General features: G+C 41.9%; 2 protein-coding genes across 3 annotated transcripts in view; both read right to left on the bottom strand.

The window, feature by feature from the left end:
- Positions 1 to 378: 378 nt before the first annotated feature.
- slc22a2 (solute carrier family 22 member 2) lies at positions 379 to 11,775 on the bottom strand. Its single transcript, XM_017456172.3, has 12 exons — positions 10,548 to 11,775; positions 9,238 to 9,757; positions 7,373 to 7,476; positions 6,919 to 7,073; positions 6,176 to 6,344; positions 5,976 to 6,090; positions 5,750 to 5,850; positions 5,457 to 5,671; positions 4,692 to 4,800; positions 2,748 to 2,860; positions 1,946 to 2,045; positions 379 to 1,856 (listed from the first exon to the last, which is right to left on the bottom strand). Exons 2-12 carry the CDS (start codon positions 9,652 to 9,654, stop codon positions 1,769 to 1,771), a joined length of 1,686 nt encoding a protein of 561 aa, XP_017311661.1. The 5' UTR covers positions 9,655 to 9,757; positions 10,548 to 11,775; the 3' UTR covers positions 379 to 1,768.
- Positions 10,339 to 18,948, bottom strand: part of igf2r (insulin-like growth factor 2 receptor) — a 44,507-nt gene continuing 35,897 nt past the window's right edge. For both annotated transcript variants that reach the window (XM_017456170.3, XM_017456171.3), the window contains exons 38-48: positions 18,350 to 18,548; positions 17,480 to 17,632; positions 16,770 to 17,010; positions 15,824 to 15,960; positions 15,589 to 15,706; positions 14,099 to 14,251; positions 13,575 to 13,759; positions 13,300 to 13,486; positions 12,477 to 12,623; positions 12,326 to 12,395; positions 10,339 to 12,194 (exon numbers count right to left, since the gene is read on the bottom strand). In XM_017456170.3, coding sequence (XP_017311659.1) covers positions 11,817 to 12,194; positions 12,326 to 12,395; positions 12,477 to 12,623; positions 13,300 to 13,486; positions 13,575 to 13,759; positions 14,099 to 14,251; positions 15,589 to 15,706; positions 15,824 to 15,960; positions 16,770 to 17,010; positions 17,480 to 17,632; positions 18,350 to 18,548 — 1,968 coding nt within the window. In that variant the 3' untranslated portion in view covers positions 10,339 to 11,816. The remainder of the gene's footprint in view (positions 12,195 to 12,325; positions 12,396 to 12,476; positions 12,624 to 13,299; positions 13,487 to 13,574; positions 13,760 to 14,098; positions 14,252 to 15,588; positions 15,707 to 15,823; positions 15,961 to 16,769; positions 17,011 to 17,479; positions 17,633 to 18,349; positions 18,549 to 18,948) is intronic.

Raw genomic sequence — 18,948 nt, 5'->3', positions numbered from 1 at the left:
GAATACCGAGTGTTTCCGGAATATTATGCATTTATTTTACTGATATAAGTTTTGAATACCTCTAACTACAACAAATACTATACTCGAGTTTATCTCACACCAACAGCCACAAACGCAAAGTACAATTACTCAATGAAACATTTGACTTGAACAGAGATTGAGATCGGAGATATTTTGGAGGCTAAATTCAGCAATTATTCATGAAATAGCACCGATATTTTCATTCAATTCACATCCTGTACCGCAAAACCAGATGTTTAAAAACAAGCATTAACGCGTATAGCTTAAATGTTTAACGTACCCGTTTTCACAAGGACAGTTCACATGTGCTGTACTATTAAAACATGCAACACGGAGTTATCAGAATGATGCACACACTGCGATGCGAACGAGTTTATTTCGTAAATCATTTGCAGGAGTGTTTACACAAGAAACGTGGTGTTCATGGAATTCCTGTTAGTCGGAAATAAAACACAGTGTATCTTCGCTTTCGCTCCTCGGTTTGTTTAGAATCAAGTGTTTAAGGAGACTCGCTAATGTGAAGTTCGAATAACCGGATTCAAAATAATATTAATTAGTAATGATTACTGCTGATTTAAATGAGTAATGATAAGTTATGGCCCCCTATTTAAAAAAAAAAGTAAGACTTGGTGTGTGTCTGTGGTTGCTGACGAGCTGCATTACTGGAAGAATTAGCGCATGGTACATTTAGGAGTTGCCATCTTCAGCTCTCTGCGAGCTTTGCCTTTTATGGAGATTTGTGGGCGGGACTAAATGTACATCTGCTGTGTTGTGAGCATGCTTGATCATTTACAGTTGATTGCCATTTATCGACATACACGCATGAGAACAAGGAAAATCCGCTAAATGTTTAGGAAATCTGGTGGTTTTTACTTTGGTTTGGCCCACGAAAACATTTATACACAACTTTTTCTTAAAGATACGGCAGCGATGAATGAAAAGGATAAACCCGTGTTGTGTTTGCGGTCGTTTGATATCCATGAGAGCAGAGAATTTTTGCGAATTTTATGAATAAAAGATCAAAAGGCTAAACAATTTTTCACAGCCTTCTTTGCTCGTATTTACCAAGGGTGCCAATATTAATGGAGGGCGCTGTAAACAAGGCCCGCTGATGCCCACAATGCAGCACTTCAGCCTATAAATTGTCCAGAAACACACACAAGTGCATCTGTATATATATATATATATATATATATATATATATATATATATATATATATATATAGAGAGAGAGAGAGAGAGAGAGAGAGAGAGAGAGAGAGAGAGAGAGAGAGAGAGAGAGGACGGTTCTGATAGGTCACAGCAAAAGTGGTGCAAAAGTTTGCGCACCCTCACAACAAAGAAATTCCATTTACAGCAACTAGACATGTAGTGTGTTCGCTTTCAGAGAGGTTTCTCCGTCATCACAATGAACACAAATAGTCAAATAGGGTTCGTTACAATAATAATACAAACAATTAAACAACAAATAAAATAAATTAGTTCAAAAGAGATTGAACTAGTTGTCACCAGTTGTCTTTATATCTGCGTCCAAACGCCTTTATATTTAGCTTTGGGATCCACTCAGTTTAAAAACATACAATTTCACCTCTTTCTAAACAGCACTCTCTAGTGTACAGGATATAATACTGTGACAACCAGTCTGGTCTCTGTTGCTGAACAGTGGCCCGTCCATCACACCAACTCCTGACCGCGTGTCACAGATTTAAATCCTCACGTGACCTCTGTCAGAGCCAAAATGTTCCACTCAGACTGTCGTAGTCTCTTTATTATTCGTCACATCTGGCTGCAGCAGATTCTCCTGCTGATGACTTTTCACAGTGGCCTCTTTGTTTCTGTGATAAGAAAAGACAAAATATATGTGATGGCACGCCAGTGATGGTGCACAAACAGCTAATAAATAAGTAAATAAATTCAATCTCACTTGTGCGGGTGTTCAATGTCATCGATGGTCTCTGGAAGAGGCACGCCTCTGGTCTCAGGAAGCAGCAGCACTAAACCGCCAGCTATCACGGCCAGGATTCCTGTTGGAGTGATCAGAATTTATGTCTAATCCACTACGTATAGTTTTTCTGTACTCCGTCTACGAGGACTTCTGTACTACCACAGACACTCGACTGAGCCGAGGTCACTGCAAACGATTAATTCAATAATTAAAACGTAGCTTCTAAATTTTAGTCGGAAAAACAATCAAGGATAAATTTGAAAGCGCAGAAGATTTGGACCTCCCGCCCTCAAAGCTGGGCTTTATGTAAGAGTGGAGAGCTCTATGAAGTCCAACAAAGACATGTTGGAGACTCTGGTCTGACAAGACCAAAATGTAAGATATTGGTCACGGCACAAACCACAATATTGTCAGAAACCCAACTCTGCTCACCACCTTGAGAACACCGTCCTCACATTAAAGCATGGTGCTGCTAGCACCGTATTCAGAGTTACCCCCGGCCTCTCGGTTGCTTCATGACGTGATCCCGATGGAGTCTATTTCAGTTCCAGGTTCTAACACTACAAAAGGTGGAAAGTTCGGTGGTTGTGAATACTTGTGAAAGCCACTGAAAGTTATTAGAGAATATTTAGATCACATTCCAAAAAGGAGATGCAAACCCACCCCTCACCCCCCACCCCCACCATTAAAATCCTTCCATACACCAAATTGCAGTGTTTCTACATTTTCCCCCCCCCCAAAATAAATGAAAAGAAAATGTACAGTTTTGCTTCATACACACCAAAAATGATAAGCGGCAGCTCCAGCCAGATGACTGCGAGTCTGTAAAGCAGGAACGGTGCTACGATCCCTCCGACATCACATAAAGTTGAGCACACGGAAAAACCCAAATTCCTGTTGGAATACGTGTCATTACTCTTTAGTTAGAAATTAGTATAATGCATTGTGAGCCGAACTGATCATACGAGAAGGTGAAATTCTTTATTGGACGTATAAATTCCTTAGCCAGGCCTTCGGGGTCCCGGCCACATGCTGTGTTTGCTCAGACGTCTAGTTACCTGGGCTAAAAAATAAAATAAAATAAAAAAGGAACAACAAATGTAATTTAACTCAAATGTACGATCAGCGGATTATGTACAGTGCTGTGAAAAAGTATTTGCGTGTATCTCTCATAAATGATAATGTTATTTATTAAAGCAAAAAAAAAAAAAAAAAAGTTATCCAATACCAACTGGGCCTGTGTGAAAATGTATTTGCCCCCGTTGTTACTAATTCCCCAAATCTATGAAACTGGTGAATAATGGGGGCAGTGGTGGGTTACTGATTGGAAGGTCGAGGGTTCAAGCCCCAGCACTGCCAAGCTGCCACTGTTGGGCCCTTGAGCAAGGCCCTTAACCCTCTCTGCTCCAGGGGGCGCTGTATCATGTCTGACCCTGCGCTCTGACCCCAGCTTCCTAACATGCTGGGGTATGCGAAGAAAAGAATTTCACCGTGCTGTAATGTATATGTGATCAATCAAGACTCATTACAGTGGGGTTCAGCTGGACTAGACACAACCAGGCCTGATTACAGCAAACCCTGTTCAATCAAATCTGCACTTAAATAGAATTTTTTCCCCAGAAGTGTCCGACCTTCCAAAATTCCTCCAAGAGCACAGCAATGACTCATCCAGGAAGTCACAAAAGATCCAAGGACCACATCAAAGGACCTACAGGCCTCTCTTGTATCAGTAAAGGTCACTGTTCATGACCCCACTATCAGAAAGACACTGCGCAGAAATAGCATCCGTGGAAGAGTAACGAGGCGAAAACCACTGCTAACCCAGAAGGACATTAAGGCTCATTTGAATTTTGCCAAAACACACCTTGATGATCCTCAAACCTTTTGGGAGAATGTTCTGTGGATTGATGAGTCAAAATGGAATTGTTTGGAAGACCAGGGACAAAATTCCACACACAAAAAAAGAAGAACATCATACCTGCGATCAAGCATGGTGGAGGAAGTACGATGGTGTGGGGATGCTTTGAAGGAAACATGAATTCTGCTCACAACCAGATAATCCTAAAGGAGAATGTCCGGTCTTCAGTCCATAAACTGAAACTCAAGCGCAGCTGGATTATGCAGCAAGACAATCATGCAAAGCATAGGAGTAAATCCTAGTCCTACAAGTTAGTGAAAGACCGAGCTCCAGTTATCGGAAGCGTTCAGTTGCACTTATCGCTGCTAAACCTGGCACAACCAGATTTTAATTTAAGGGGGCAATTAGTTTTTCACATGGGTGATAGGTGTTGGACAACTTTTTTTTGCTTCAATAAAATAAATAACTGAATTAAAACTGTATCGTGTTGTGTGTTTACTCAGGTCGCCGTTGTTTTATGTTGCGTTTCATTTGAAGATCTAAAACTATTTAGAATGAGATATACACAAACAGAAGAAATCAGAAAAGATTTTTTCGTAGCACTGTACATAAATACAGTCTGATGAAGCGTCGTGTTTGACCCTCAACAGAAAGGCTGAAAGTCTCTGGATAATTCTGGCTATGAGCAGGTTTTTGCTAGTATTAGAGTTCTAAAGTTCCCATGATCTTCAGACATCAGTGACTTGAGGGTTAAGGGCCTTGCTCGAGGGCCCAGCAGTGACAGTTTGGTGGTGCTGGGATTTGAACTCAGGATCTTTCGATCAGCAGTCCAACGTCTTAACCGCTGCTTTACCCGAGCTACTTTACCTGATGAAGGTCGGGTACAACTCGGTGTTTACAAACACCACCATTTCAAAAGCCATAGTGATTCCCAGTCTCCCGACGCAAGCCACAGCTGTTTTAAACCAGAACAAACCTGTAGGAAACAGATGTTTAAAGGGAAGGAAGACCATTAGTGTGGTTGGGAGTTCATCCAAATGGTGCATAAAAGATTTTATTAATACATTTAAAAAAAAAAAAAAAAAAAAAAAAATCTGACACAAAAAAGGTTCTGAATTTTTTATTTTATTTTTTTTTGTAAAAATTTCCATATAAGGAGACACGTTAGTGTGAACCTTGACCAATCGGTTACTGCGATTTCATATACCATTTACACTGTCAAGTTTAAATTGTTTATTGATTTGAATTACACACCAATTTAACAAACATTTTGTGAAGCTCAGCGGTTTCATATGAATGCAAATGCAAGTAGGACAAAAGTAATGGCATCCTATAAAAGGTGTTGAGGAGGTGCTCTTTCACCCTTTAGTTTGTCGTCTTCAGCTCTCTGTGAAATTTCCCTTTGATGGAGTTTTTTGTGGGCGTGGCTTAATGTAAATCTATGCCACGAATGATGCTTGGAAATGTATAGGTGATTGGCATTTATTAATGTGTGCAGATGAGTATGAAAAAAATGAATGAGACTTTTGTTTGCTTTGGCGAGACTGTTTCTTGAAAGCCTTTCGCATTAATTCATCAACGCGCTTTTACTTCCATTAAACATATCACTAAAAGCCGCAGTGCATAACTTACTCTCTGGAATGAAAGCCGTTATAAGGCAGGCGACTCCAGCGACGATATTGGCTGTCGCGAACGGCAGCCGTCGGCCGATACGGTCAATGGTGAAGAGGATGAGGATGGCAGCGGGGAATTCCACCAAGCCAGAGATGAGGAAGTCAATGTAGACATTTCCACCCAGGATCCCCAGACGCATGATCAGACCCTGATACACCACAGCACTAGTGAACCTGTCGGGCAAACGCACATCTCAAACACACGTCTCCGTGCTCTGCACTTCACACGTGTGCTGTGGTTGCCAGACGTACCAGTTGTAGCTGAGGATGAAGGTGTGCTTTCTCATATTGGGGGTCCGGATCAAGTCGATGAAAGAGGCAACGGCAGTGTCTGGGCTATCGTCCTTTAGTGTCTGTGGAAAGAAGTTGCATTTGCAAATTCTTAAATGCGTATGAGTGATGACATTTGATACTGAATAATTGTAAATGTATGCTTCAAATGAATGATTAACCCTTCAACGCAGCAATATGAACGCACCTCGATGTTTTTGGAGAGCGTCTTCTTGTTCACTTTGGCCATCTCGTTTGTGATCTCCACAGCTTTACTGGAGTTGTTCTGGGAGAGAAGCCACCTCGGTGACTCGGGAATAAACCTGGAGGCAAAATCCATACAAAAAAAATCATTTCAACCAAAAAAATCGTTAAAGCCGCATGACTATACAGAACCCCGGGCCTCACCAGTAGTAAACCAGGAAGCAGAGGTATGGAGCTGTGATGGCCACCTGCAGCCAGCGCCAGTTAGTGATGAAGTAGGCCATGAGGGGCAGGATGAGGATACCGATGCTGAAGAACATCTGAAACACCACAGCTACTGGCCTTCGGTACTCCACTCCCACCAGCTCAGTAACTGAGAGCAGAACAGACGAAGCATGAAATTATATATAGCCAAAGCCTTCAAACAAAGATGAATATACACTCCCCATCCGCTCTATTAGGAACCCTTGTGCATTCATGCAGTTATTTCACCAGCCAATCACGTGGCAGAAGCGCAATACATAAAAATCATGCAGATACCAATCAAGAGCTTCGGTTCACCATTCGGTGTAAACTCTAGAGACGGTTGTGTGTGAAAATCCCAGGAGATCAGCAGTTTCTGAAATACTCAAACCCGCCCATCTGGCACCAACAGCAACGCCACGGTTAAAGTCACAGAGATCAGACTTTGTCTTCATTCTGATGATTGATGTGGACATTAACCGAAGCTCTTGACCCGTATCTGCCTGACTTCACACAATGTGCTGCTGTCACATGAATGGTTCGTTAGATAACTGCATGAAATGTCAATTTGTTCCCGAATAAAGTGGACAGCACGTGTACACACGGTGTTTAAAAACCGTATGATGCTGTCTTCCGGGTAATTTCTAAAACACATTCCTTGCATCAACATGTACATGAAAAACAGCGAGAGCTTGCTTTCTTACTCAGAACAAATGCTACCATCCAGCCGGCCTTAGACCCAAACCCATACAGCGCTCTGAACACCAGCATGGAGATGTAATTAGGAGATACCGCCACTAGAATTCCTGTAACCGTGTTCAGAACACAGGACACCAGGAAAGTCGATTTCCGACCAAACCTAGACGAACAGCGCAGAAGAAAACCACAGTTGACATAGAATGGACAGTTTTAATTAACATCACTTGCACCAACACCATCACCCTGGATTCCCATTTAGACCTGAACAGGAACCCAAACGGACCCCGTTACAATAAATCCTGTCGAGGCGGTCCAAGAAGACAATCCCGATAGGAATCTTATAAGGAACGGATCCCAAATATGACAGAAGTACTCATTTAGAATCCTGTACAAGTATCTTAATGGAAGTCCCAAGGATTTTTTTGGACGAGGGACAGAAGTGACAGAAGTGCGTCGTACCTGTCAGCGAAGTATCCGATGGCAATGCTGCCTACTAAAAAGCCAACAGAGAGCGCTGCCTGGCACATGTCTAATAACCAAGCGTCTTTGCACACCACGTTAAACTGAAACACAAGGACACATGGAATATAATGATCAGACAGGCAGCATTCTGTTATCAGACACTGAGAGGTTTGTTCCTACAGGGTGTTTGTTGGTTCCTCGTGGTTTTGTGATCATTTTATAAAGATGTTGCCGTTACATTTATATAGAGCTTTACATCGGAGGAATTCTTCAACCGAAACCAGTGTGTGGCATCCACCTGGATGATGGATGCAATGGCAGCCATAGTGCACCAGAACACCCAGCACACACCAGCTATTACTGGAGAGGAGATGAGTGATACAGCCAATTGAGGGATGGAGATTATTAGGGGGCCGTGATAGAGAAGGGCCAATGGGGGAATTTCATCCAGGACACTGGGGTACACCCTGGTAATGATGATTTTTTTTTTTGTTGTTTTTGCGTGTGTGTTTACATGGATTGATATATCGCAATATAAAGAGTTCCAATGGTGAAGTGGTTACTGACGTAGCAATAGATTGTGTCCTAACGGATCAGTTCCACAAGGACACAGGAAAGCACTAATAATATAGTTATCTAGATAAAACTAACAAACAACCAATCAATGAGATATTTTCCGCTCTACTGCTCTTGTGGATGTGTCCCTCAGGGATACCCTGAAGAGTTTCCTGTCTCACACTCGTGTACACCCGGACACTGTAGATTTGTACCTACGAACTGCTGCTGTATTCCTAAAGACTCATTCCAGGACTCTTATTCACAATCTGCTTGTGCTCGTCTTTCCTCTTCTACACCTGTATATTTTAATGATTCATATTCCCATTATCCGCTGTCACCCAGAATTAGAAAACAATATTTCCCCTTTTGAGTCAAGGTTTCATCCGCATGGATTCGAGACCCCGCCCTCCTTGAGATTTTTGCCTCTGGTTTGTTCAATAGGGATCTAAAGCCAAAAAGCTGAATTGAATAAATCCATCAAACAAAAAGTTTGAGTCTCCTGATGGGTTTTGAATGGGATAATGCATCCATCTTCTCCATCCATCCATCCATCCATCTTCTACCGCTTACTCCTTTTCAGGGTCACAGGGAACCTGGAGCCTATCCCAGGGAGCATCGGGCACAAGGCGGGTGCCAATCCATCGCAGGGCACACTCCCACACGGATGGGATAATGATAGAGGTAAAAATGATGTAAAAGTGGTTCCGAGTTAGGGATAAGGATATTAAAAGTTACAAAAAAAATTCCAGAAGCTGATCAAAGGATATGAAAGACGTTAGCAGTTATAGAGCGGACGGAAACGGCATACGTTATTAGAGAATATCGATCCTGTTATGTAAGCCAGATCCGGAACCTATCCTGGGAACGCATCGCATTCATGGCAGCACAGCGTGCACACACTCATAGGGGTTAATTACCTACTGTTCACCTACTGGACTGTTTTTGGCAGGTGAGAAGAAACTGGAGAACCTGGAAGAAACCCACAGGGACCTGAGGAGAGCATGCGGAATCTCCTCAGCAACCTGAGGACAGGATCGAACCGGAGACCATGCTCACTGTTATGAAGCACAGTAAGGGTGATGCAAACTGACCTTTTATTTGTCTCTATTAAATATCTCATGATGAAGGAACACCTGTGAAACCTAAAAAAAAAACAAACCCCACACTAAATATCTAATTGTTCCAAATTAAATTTCATTGTATTCGTCATTCTGTGCTTAAAAGTTTTGCACTCGGTCGTATTTCTGCCCGCTCACTGAATACATCATAGGTCTGTAACGGAATGAAACCGGTTCCAATCGTACCTCAGTGACGAAAGACGTTCTTCCGTCGTAATCGTAGTCCCAGCCATCCTCGCAGACGCTCGTGGGGAGCGCAGCGCGATTTTCCTCCGCGATGTCGCCGTCCAGGTCATCGCAGCTGAGATCGGTGATGTTCCACTCCAGGTCAAATCTCTCACACTGACTGCGCACCGCTCCAGCGGACGTGTTCTGAAAAGGCACCATGACCCCGAGTGCCTTTTCTAGACTCCAGTCACAGCGCATCTGAATCTGCTTCACCCCGGGGTTACGGCACCAGTGGTCAGGGGTGAAGCCCAGAAACACGACGCCCACATAAACTCCAGCGAAGGGCAGGGAGACCAAACACAACAGGGAGAAAATGCGCTTCTGGAACCTGCCGAATTGACCGGCTTCTTCCAGGATGTCGTCGAACGTGGTCATGGCGGCGTCGGCTCGATGGCTTTAGTGTGCGGCGTCCGAGCAGCGACGGGGTATTTACACTCTTCCAAGTGCAGAGTCCATAGAAGGCAGGATGACCCTCGATCTAGTCATGCAGAGATTGAAATTAGCACACAGAGCCCACGTTACTCTTTAATAGACAGCTGCGTTGTGCAACGAGTCTCTCGGCGGTTCCTCTGTAACGTGACACTGCTTTTCTTCCTTCCTCAAAGTCAAAAATCATTAATATTCCTTAAAATGTTGTTTATTTTTTTTTACATTCTCCACAAAATACACTTGCTACAGAATGAACAATGGTCATTTTCACATCCTCGATTTCACTACTACATAAAATCAATACATTAACCCAGTGTTCATGATGTGGTGCGCGTGAAGAGCAAAAGTTTGTACACCCCCAATAGTTTTTTGAAGGAAACGTGCACCGTTCAAAAGAACGAGTGACGGACATACAAGGATTTAGAACACTTTCAGAAAGAAGGATGCAAACCTTTGAAATAATAATAATAATAATAATAATAATAATATTATCTTTCCACTTTTCATACTTGTGATAATGAATGAATATTTGTGAACCCCTAATAAAGTCAAAACTGCACCAGGACTTGTAAATATCCGGACCTAGCCGGCCACCCGGTGTGAAAGCACCGCTTTAATCAAAACACTAAATATTTTAACAGCCGTTCTTTTTTTATTGAAATAATGTCTCAGTATGAACATTTTTAAATACAGAACAATAATAAAAATAAAAAAAAAGCACATGAGCAAACAACTCTAAAGCAATTTTGGCAAAAACAGGGCCATCAGTTAGGAGGCTCTGCATATGTGATTTTTAAAAAAAAGAGGAAAAAATTAAATAAACAGAATTAAACACGTACCGAGTTTATGTGTACAACATGGAGTTAGTGACGCCTTCAAACATTCCTCAATAGTAGTCTTTCGGCACATTACAAAACCTATCAGACAAGTCGTTCTAGTGCATCGCATTCAGAAACGGTATGAAACATTAACGTCCCACGTCAAGAACAGGCCACTTCAGGACAAATCGACAGGAAGCTGGTTTATGATCAAACCGTAATATTTTCTCAAGACTACAATTGCAGAAAAAGAAGAAAAAAAAAAAAAAAAAAAAAGTTTCCAGAATAATAATAAAAAAAAAAAAAAAAAAAAAAATCAAAAACATCACATGCGTCACAGTCTTGAGTCTAAGGCCAAAAATCACACTGCTATCATCACCTTTTAACTTTTTAACCCTCATCCAGTGCTGAAAAAATAATCAGAGTGCATCAGAAGTGTGAATTTTTACATACATAACTGTGCAAACTATTCATTTAACAATTATTAACATGAACAATAATACCTGAAAAAGAGAAATCAGGGGAGGAAAAAAAAAAAAAAAGCTGAAAGAAAGACTGAGACAATGATGTTCTGTAAGTTCGTGGAGGGAAATGAGATCTCCCGGCATTAAAATACTGCGGATGCTCGGTGTACGGGTTATACAGCATGCTTTCATGGCAAAAAGGTAGGCTGAAGCAATGCAGGACACTTTTACTGGAAATGGATTCGTTTTTAAAAAGGAAGCGATAAATATGAAGCAGATTTATTTATTTATTCATTTTAATCCTGTGAGGCAAGTTCTGCAAAAAAGCACACAGCGGAGAAAAGAAAAATGGGAGAAAATGTTAATGCGATGCCTCATGGCTCCGTGTGCAAAAATACCGCAAACCTCAGGACACAGGATGTTCCATATTCCCGACCGGCTACTGGTTGTCATGGAAATGAGTGAGATGAATAAAAGCGAAATCGAAAAAAATCAAATAAAAAAAAAAAAAAAATCAACCCACGAAATTAAATAACGAAATCATAAGACATTTTGTTTTTGTGTCTTCATGTACAATAACATCTCTGTGCAAATCAATTTTTCATTAATTAAACTGACCCGACCCGGAGAAAGAAAAACGCTAAACAATTAAACGATGAAATAATTTCACCGCCAAGGCATCGACTGTCCGTTGATAAGCACTGAACAGATATAAATAGATTTCCCTTTAGAAAACAAACAAACAAACAAACAAACAAACAAACAAAATCAACCAAATGACCAGAGGGAGTTTAGAGGGACGTTCAGAAGTTCATGAGAGGAATCCTCAGACTTTAAGGAGGTCCTCGTCGCTGTCGTCTGGGTCTCCCTGCGCTTTTTTCGGATGTCTGGAGCTCGGTTTGGACGTGTTCTTTCTCCCCGTGTCGTCCAGCAGCCCTACCAGATCCTCGTCGCTCTCGTTCTTCTTCAGGAAACGAGAGGAGGAAGAGGGAGCGGAGACTCGTCCCGAGTGGACTCGAACTCCGGGGATGGTCAGAACTTCTTCTTCGCTGTCCTGCTCGTCTAGGGAGAAGGAGCGCAGCGCGTCGGCGCTCACCGGTTTGGTGGTGATGTGGCCGTTCTCGTGAGGTGTCTGCGCCGGAGTCTCCACCTCCTCCATCAGCCACTCCATCTCGTCCTCACAGCCGTCTTCGTCCGTGTTCACCTGGGACACACACGCGTTATACATAACTAATCCGTGTGGGACCGGACATGATTTCTATCTGTATCACCTTGAGATTTATTGACTCAAATTATACATTGATGAAACAAACAAACAAATAGTATTATTACTACCTTGGAGTATTTATAAGACACTTGATTTCTGCGTTTGCAGCAGCTGACGAGTTTCTGTATAAAAAGCCCCCTAAAACAGAATCACACAGAACTTAATCAGCAAGAGAAATTCATAAATAATGAAAAACAGTGTGTGTGAGTGTGTGTGTACCTCCTCTCTTGCTTGTAAAGCAGCAGAACAAGCATACAGATGGTAAGCACCACCAGCAGCAGGCTAAGCACCACCCCCACAGCCTGACTCCGCCCTGATAATCCATCATCATCATCATCGTTGTCCTTAACCTGCTGATTCATGGTGCTTCAAAAAATATAAATAAATAAAATAGAGGAACAAATGTTAATCTGTGGAATAAAAAAAAAAAAAAAAACCCGCAGAAAACACAGCTTAGGATTGATTTGAGTCTTAATTACACTACAAATCATTTTATACGAGGGTTATATTAGTGTTTTTGAATATCATTAGGATAATTTGAATATTCATGAGTTTATCATTCATACGGACAGACACGGGGAATACGGACACGAAAGCTACAGTACATTTGTAGTGCAAAATAAGCCGCAAAATGATCAAATTGATTATTATTGATTTCTTAAATAAAGAAAAACATTCACTTAATTTTTTTTTTATTTTAAGCACGAGGGGTCGCCACAGCGGATTAAAGCCCTGTATATTTGATTTGGCGCAGGTTTTACGCCGGATGCCCTTCCTGATGCAACCCTCCTATTTTATCCTTACTTGGGACCGGCACTGAGAGCTACCCCCAGTGGATGGGTTGGCTCCCTGTCCGAGAATCGAACCTGGGCTACGGAGGTGAGAGTGCGGGATCCTTAGCCGCTACACTCCCACATCACATACCCACATCAAGAGCGATACAGAAGACAACTCCTGCCGCCTTGTCTTACTAAATCTAACTAAAACCCCTGACGTTCGTGGGCATGTTGAACCAAGGACCTCAGACTGTAACGCTACTTACAAAAGTTCACAGACTTTGTTGGTGTGCCAAACGAACAAGTACTGACACCCATCGGTCTCCAGCAGGAACTCGGGGATGCCCACTCCGGCCCCTGGCTTGCAATGGAACAAGATGGCCGACGTCATGGTCTTAGACTTGTCACGACCACACACAGACTCCGAAGGCACCAGGACGTCCAGACTGTCCCCTACAAATACAGTTTTTAACAACAAAATGAAATATTTCAGCCTGGAAAATCCTCCACATCCTCATGTGCTGTAACGTCTGCGTCTCACCTTTGATGTAGTACTTGGCCTTGTTGGAGGAGCCGATCTTCCGGCAGTAGGTGGCGCCCTCCTTCACCTGGCAGATATTAGCGCCCAGGCACTGGGATAAGGAGCTGTCCGTGATGCCCGATAGCTGGATGTGGTAGATGTAGGTGTCACCATTGGGTCTGATGTCTCCGGTGGCTTTGTGGAGGCTAGGAGTCAAAGAAACATGAGGAGGAGGAGCTTATAACAATCTAGTAGAGCCACAGCGAGGGTTATGTATGTTACTTTACCCTACGCTCACACCATGCCCGTTTTCTACGTACAAGATATGCGAGACGACACGTTTAAAGGATTTCCACAATTATATATAAATACATCTTTAAAAAAAAAAAAAGTGTTGTATAAGCTGTATATTATATATTGGATACTGCCATTTCTCATTACCATCACAATGGACAAAACTCACAAGGCATTAGGGTTATTCTGCTTTCGCTCACTATCGCTTTTGGCGTTTTAGGTTGCAGAACAGTTAAAAGTCAGATTCGGACCTGTAGTAGAGATCTCCCAGGCTGAACACGGCTCCCGACTCTGGAACTTTGATGGTGCCATTCACCATCTCCACCTGCTCCCCTTGCTGCTTCACTACACAGGCTGCTCGAGTCTCCCACTCCACCCAGAACTCACAGGTTGCCTTATCCTCCCTACACACACACACATATACACACACGAACAAAAGGTCTAAGAGCACAAAAACACTCAAATCTAGAACAGTTTGTAAAGAAGAAGTGTGTGATGGTCTGGGAAAACATGCTGGTTGCTGCTGTGGGCGAAAAGATGATGAATGATTAAAAATTGGATTATACTGTAACGACACCTCACGGAACAATTCAAAAATATTTCCCACTGAAATGTGTTTATTCAGGCTAATTTATAGCCGTGTCTTGGAGTACTGCCTGCGACGATTGTACGGTCTAAGGAGCAAGCATGATAAACTCGGTGGGAAAAACCGTCAGTCTGCCTAAAGATGTCTAACGCATTGCAGGCTCAGTGTGATTTCCTCACACAGTGAATATCGCGCTCTGATCAAGTTGTCTAACCTGGCTGTCAGCGTATCCGTGACGCTCCCACGCCATCATATTACCAAAACAGAGTAGAGCCTAAAAACCGAAGTGTTAAAATGTTTAAATGCGAGTGAACGAATCAGTGATCGTTTCCACGCCGAGACGTGGAGTGAAGAGACGACGACGAGGCTCGTGTATAAACGCCGCGACTGACTTTGACCTCGGTTGATGCGACAGATGCCAAAACTGTACTACCTGGTTTAAAATGTTAATCTCCAACACTTTGTAATGAAGCATCCTTTAACTGTAAGCAAACTGTAAGTATAAGTAAAACAACATTAAGACCCAAAGACAACATGTTGCGGCTGTTCACGCACATAATTAACGCCACTGGTTTTTAACCAGTATCTCAATCCACGATATCTGCGGCGCATGTCTGATTACCACGGACAATAATCCTGGAACCAGTTTCTCTACATCTCGGTTATAATGGAAGTCTAAGGGCAAAGGTCAAGGAGAAATAAACTCCTTTTTACTCCAGTGTTAGAGATTTGCATCAAGCAACAGTAAGCAAACAGCAAGGTAAACATTCACCATATCCGCTACTTACTTACATTTTTAAAAAAAAAACTTCCCCAAGAACCCACAATCCTGCCTTCTTGTTTTCTACTATACAAGGTTCATGGATTTTACAGGTCAAAGTTCATCTAGATACGACGTGAAAGTTGACACGATATCAGAGGGAAATGATTTTGGTTTAAAAATAAATAAAAACACAATTTTTATATAAAAAAAGCAGAAGTGTAACGTTTTCTCTCGTATCTTCATAGCGAGGCGTCAAAAACGTAAGCGCTACCGCTCGAGTGCAGCTAACTGAAATTCTTGTTCGTGGTAAATCACACTACACTACAGATGCAGCGAATAGAGATCAGGTTTTTGGAGAATTCGTTTACTCGTGTCCACATAACCGGACTCACTTCAGCAGTTTCGGACGACCCACGGTGCTGCCGCAAGACAGCTGAACGACGGTCTTGGCTGGCTTTGAATTCCCACACACGGCGTCCCCCATGGTGTAATTCACCTGTATCTTTCCATCTGGAGAATGAGAGCACATGGTTAGTTTTGTTTTTTTTTACCCCCTAAAAAAACAAAAAAAAAAACAAAAAAAAAACTAACGTGTCTGTATCCGAGTGTACTGTAAAGCCCACTGACCGGTTAAGCCCATGCTCTGAGTAAATACTCGTCCCAGGGTCTCCGTCTTTCCGCTGGAGCGCCGGCGACACACAGCGGCTCCCTCTGGACAATCAGTCAGACCTCCGTGGATTTCCTGGCACAGGTTCATGTAGTAACTGCAGAATAATGTGTCCAAAAAACAAGCTTAGACATTTGTGTCCAAGTTTTATTATTGATTAAGCCAAACTCACAGGGAAATGCATTTAGATGCAGGTCTGCATCCACGAGGCACAAGACTTCTTCAAATAATAATAATAAAAAACATCAAACAAAAACAAGAGCGGCAGGTTTTATTTATTTATTTTTTAACCTGCACTGGTGCTTCACATCCAAAGACAACGACAGAAACGTTGATGCTGGGTATACGCACGGTCCTTAAAACTACATTAGCAGAAATTGCAATGACGTTTTAAAGCGATCCTTTATAGTATTATAATTAATGATTCAATTTATTTGAGGGAAATTGATTTAAGCGTTCAGTCTGTGGAAGCGTCCTTGAGTTTGAGACATGTGCCGTATAAATTAAACATTATTATTATTATTATTATTATTATTATTATTATTATTAAACTGTTACAAGAAACAGGAGAAGAGTAATGAACACTGCACAGGCAAGAGTTATTACATCATAAAGTATGAGAGCCAATCATGCTTCAATATGCAAATGCAGGCAATGCAGAACTGTCTTACTGAAGTATAAAGGTGTGGGGTATGTACAGGGTTGTAGATGTTCCCAATCTGCATATTCATAAACTCTAAGAAGTGCAGCTGCTTCTGTGACTTTTTCTATTGTCTAATCCTTTTTTTTTTTTTTTTTGATGGAATCAACACATTAAGAAATGTATTAGTTAATATAATGACATGATACATGCGACATAACGTGCTATAAGCCGTTCCACGCAGGTGTACAAAAGCATTTTCTTACGCGTCGCTCTTGTCGGCGCTGCTGAACTTCCACGGCTCGGTGAGAGACGAGAGAGTGCGCAGGTCGTAGGTTTGGTGGTGGCTCACCAATTTGCACTCCATCTTTTTCGGGGGACAGACGACGTTAGTGCGCCACTGGAAGGTGCTGGAACAAGCCTGAGTCTCGCTGAGCACCTGGGGTTTGCCGTGATTCGCCGAGCGGTCACACGTGAACAAGATTGTCGACTGCCTCTTAGCGGTCGCTGAAAGATGAAATGTTTATTTATTTATTTTTAAAAGTAAACAAACGATTACTGCAGTATTCTATGAACACAAAGGCTTAGATCAAACAAAAAAAAAAGTCTAAGTTAATGATGATGATAATAATAAAACATGTACTTTATTATGCTGCTCTCTTTACAGGTTGAAAGCTGTTTGGCTGTACCTGTAACTCCGCCCCAATTTGTGATTTCATTTTGTTTAACTGCTCATGCATGAACCCCTTTCTTACGCATGTTGTCGTATCTGTACTTTATATTGTACTATATATAGTGTAAAATATGTTGTCGGTTTTTTACCACTAAATAAATCTAGTTATTTAGTGGTAATTTGAATATTTGATATTAACAGTAGTGATCGGTCTCGAGGGTGGACATACTCAGAAGGGGGGGGGGATGTTAATGGAAATTTTTTTAAATGAAAACGCTAATAAGTAAGAGCACCACCTCTTACCATTAGAACAGAAGCCCCACTGTTTGTCTTTGTCATAGTTAGCTGTGGTGGAGCACCACTTCCTGCCATCAGACCTGCCGTCTTCTGTGCACTCAGAATAAGACTTGTTGAGGAAATTGAAGGGAAACTTGCACACAGCTCCTTCTACAGTCACTGCAACGAGAACGTGAGATCTCTATTAATCTACTTGATAAGACTCTTTTTTTTGGTAAAGGAAATCCCAAACATGACTCTAACGGTGTGTAGCTTTAGTCACTGGGTTACACAAGCTCAAATCATAGTCCGGCGTACTCCTGAGATTGTTGACAAGTCTGTATACACACTACCGGTCAAAAGTTTGTGGACACTCGACTGAAAGGTTTCTCGTGATGTTAAAAAGCTTTTGATCTGAAGGTGTGCGATTAAACGTGTGAAATCGGAGTCGTAGACAAAAATATAAAATCGTACCGACGTATTCGTTTCTTTCATTAGAAAACTAACGTTTTATTTACAAAAAAAAAAAAAAATCTTCATTTAAACGGACGACTCGGAGAGAAATATTCCGAAAAGCAGGAGATAAGAGTCCGGCGTCGGTGTGAACTCCTTTAATACTGTTTAAAAATCATCTCGGGGAAATTCCTCAAGAAATCGCTCGAGAAAACGCCGAGAATACATTTCTGGAAAATTCTAGACAAAAAGGGCGTCGACTTTGAAGATGGTAAAATATTAAATTATTTTGGATTTTTTTTTATCACGACATAATTCCCATAGTTCCATTTGTTTTACTCCAGAGTTTTAAATATAAATAAAATAAAAATAAAAGTATGAGTGTCTAAACTTTTGATCCTCTCTCACACGTAGGGGTAAAGCGTCGTGTAAGACGAGGCTGACCTGAAGGACAGGGGTCTCCGCCTCCGTACTGCATGATGACGGCTTGCTCCTCTCGGCTGTAGTTCAGACTCATGGTCTGGCTGAGGCCAAACGAGGACGCCGAAGTCCCGGAGACCAAACACACCGGACTCTTTTTGCACGCCTTGTCCGTCACGGACCCACACACATTCAGCTTATATGTCCCGGAGGAAAAAGGAACCTACACAACACAACGCAACACAACACAACGAGCTCAGGGACGAGATAAAATGCATAATAAAAGAAAAACCTATTCCTCAAAACACACACATGATGAGCTTTTCCTTTCTCACTGTAATACATTTAGCATGGCACATATTCATACAGTAATAATTACGGCATTATATTACACCCAGTGTAGTAATAAATGGCACAGAAACATGACGGAGGTTCAGGAATGATCAGGAACTTAATTCGGTGCATATTTATACAATTAAAAATAAGAGAAGGAAAAAAAGTTCCTCAAAACAACTTTAGCTCCTACCGGCGATTAGTTCCTGATTTACCGTACATGGAAGAATAACTCGTAACCATGGTTGCATCTAATCCTGTTATTTACGAGCTCTTATTAAAGAAAATAA

This window comes from Ictalurus punctatus, chromosome 25, assembly GCF_001660625.3.
Source record: "Ictalurus punctatus breed USDA103 chromosome 25, Coco_2.0, whole genome shotgun sequence".
NCBI lineage: Eukaryota > Metazoa > Chordata > Actinopteri > Siluriformes > Ictaluridae > Ictalurus > Ictalurus punctatus.
Note: the sequence above shows the minus strand (reverse complement) of the source record. Positions and strands in the feature narration are given on the sequence as shown.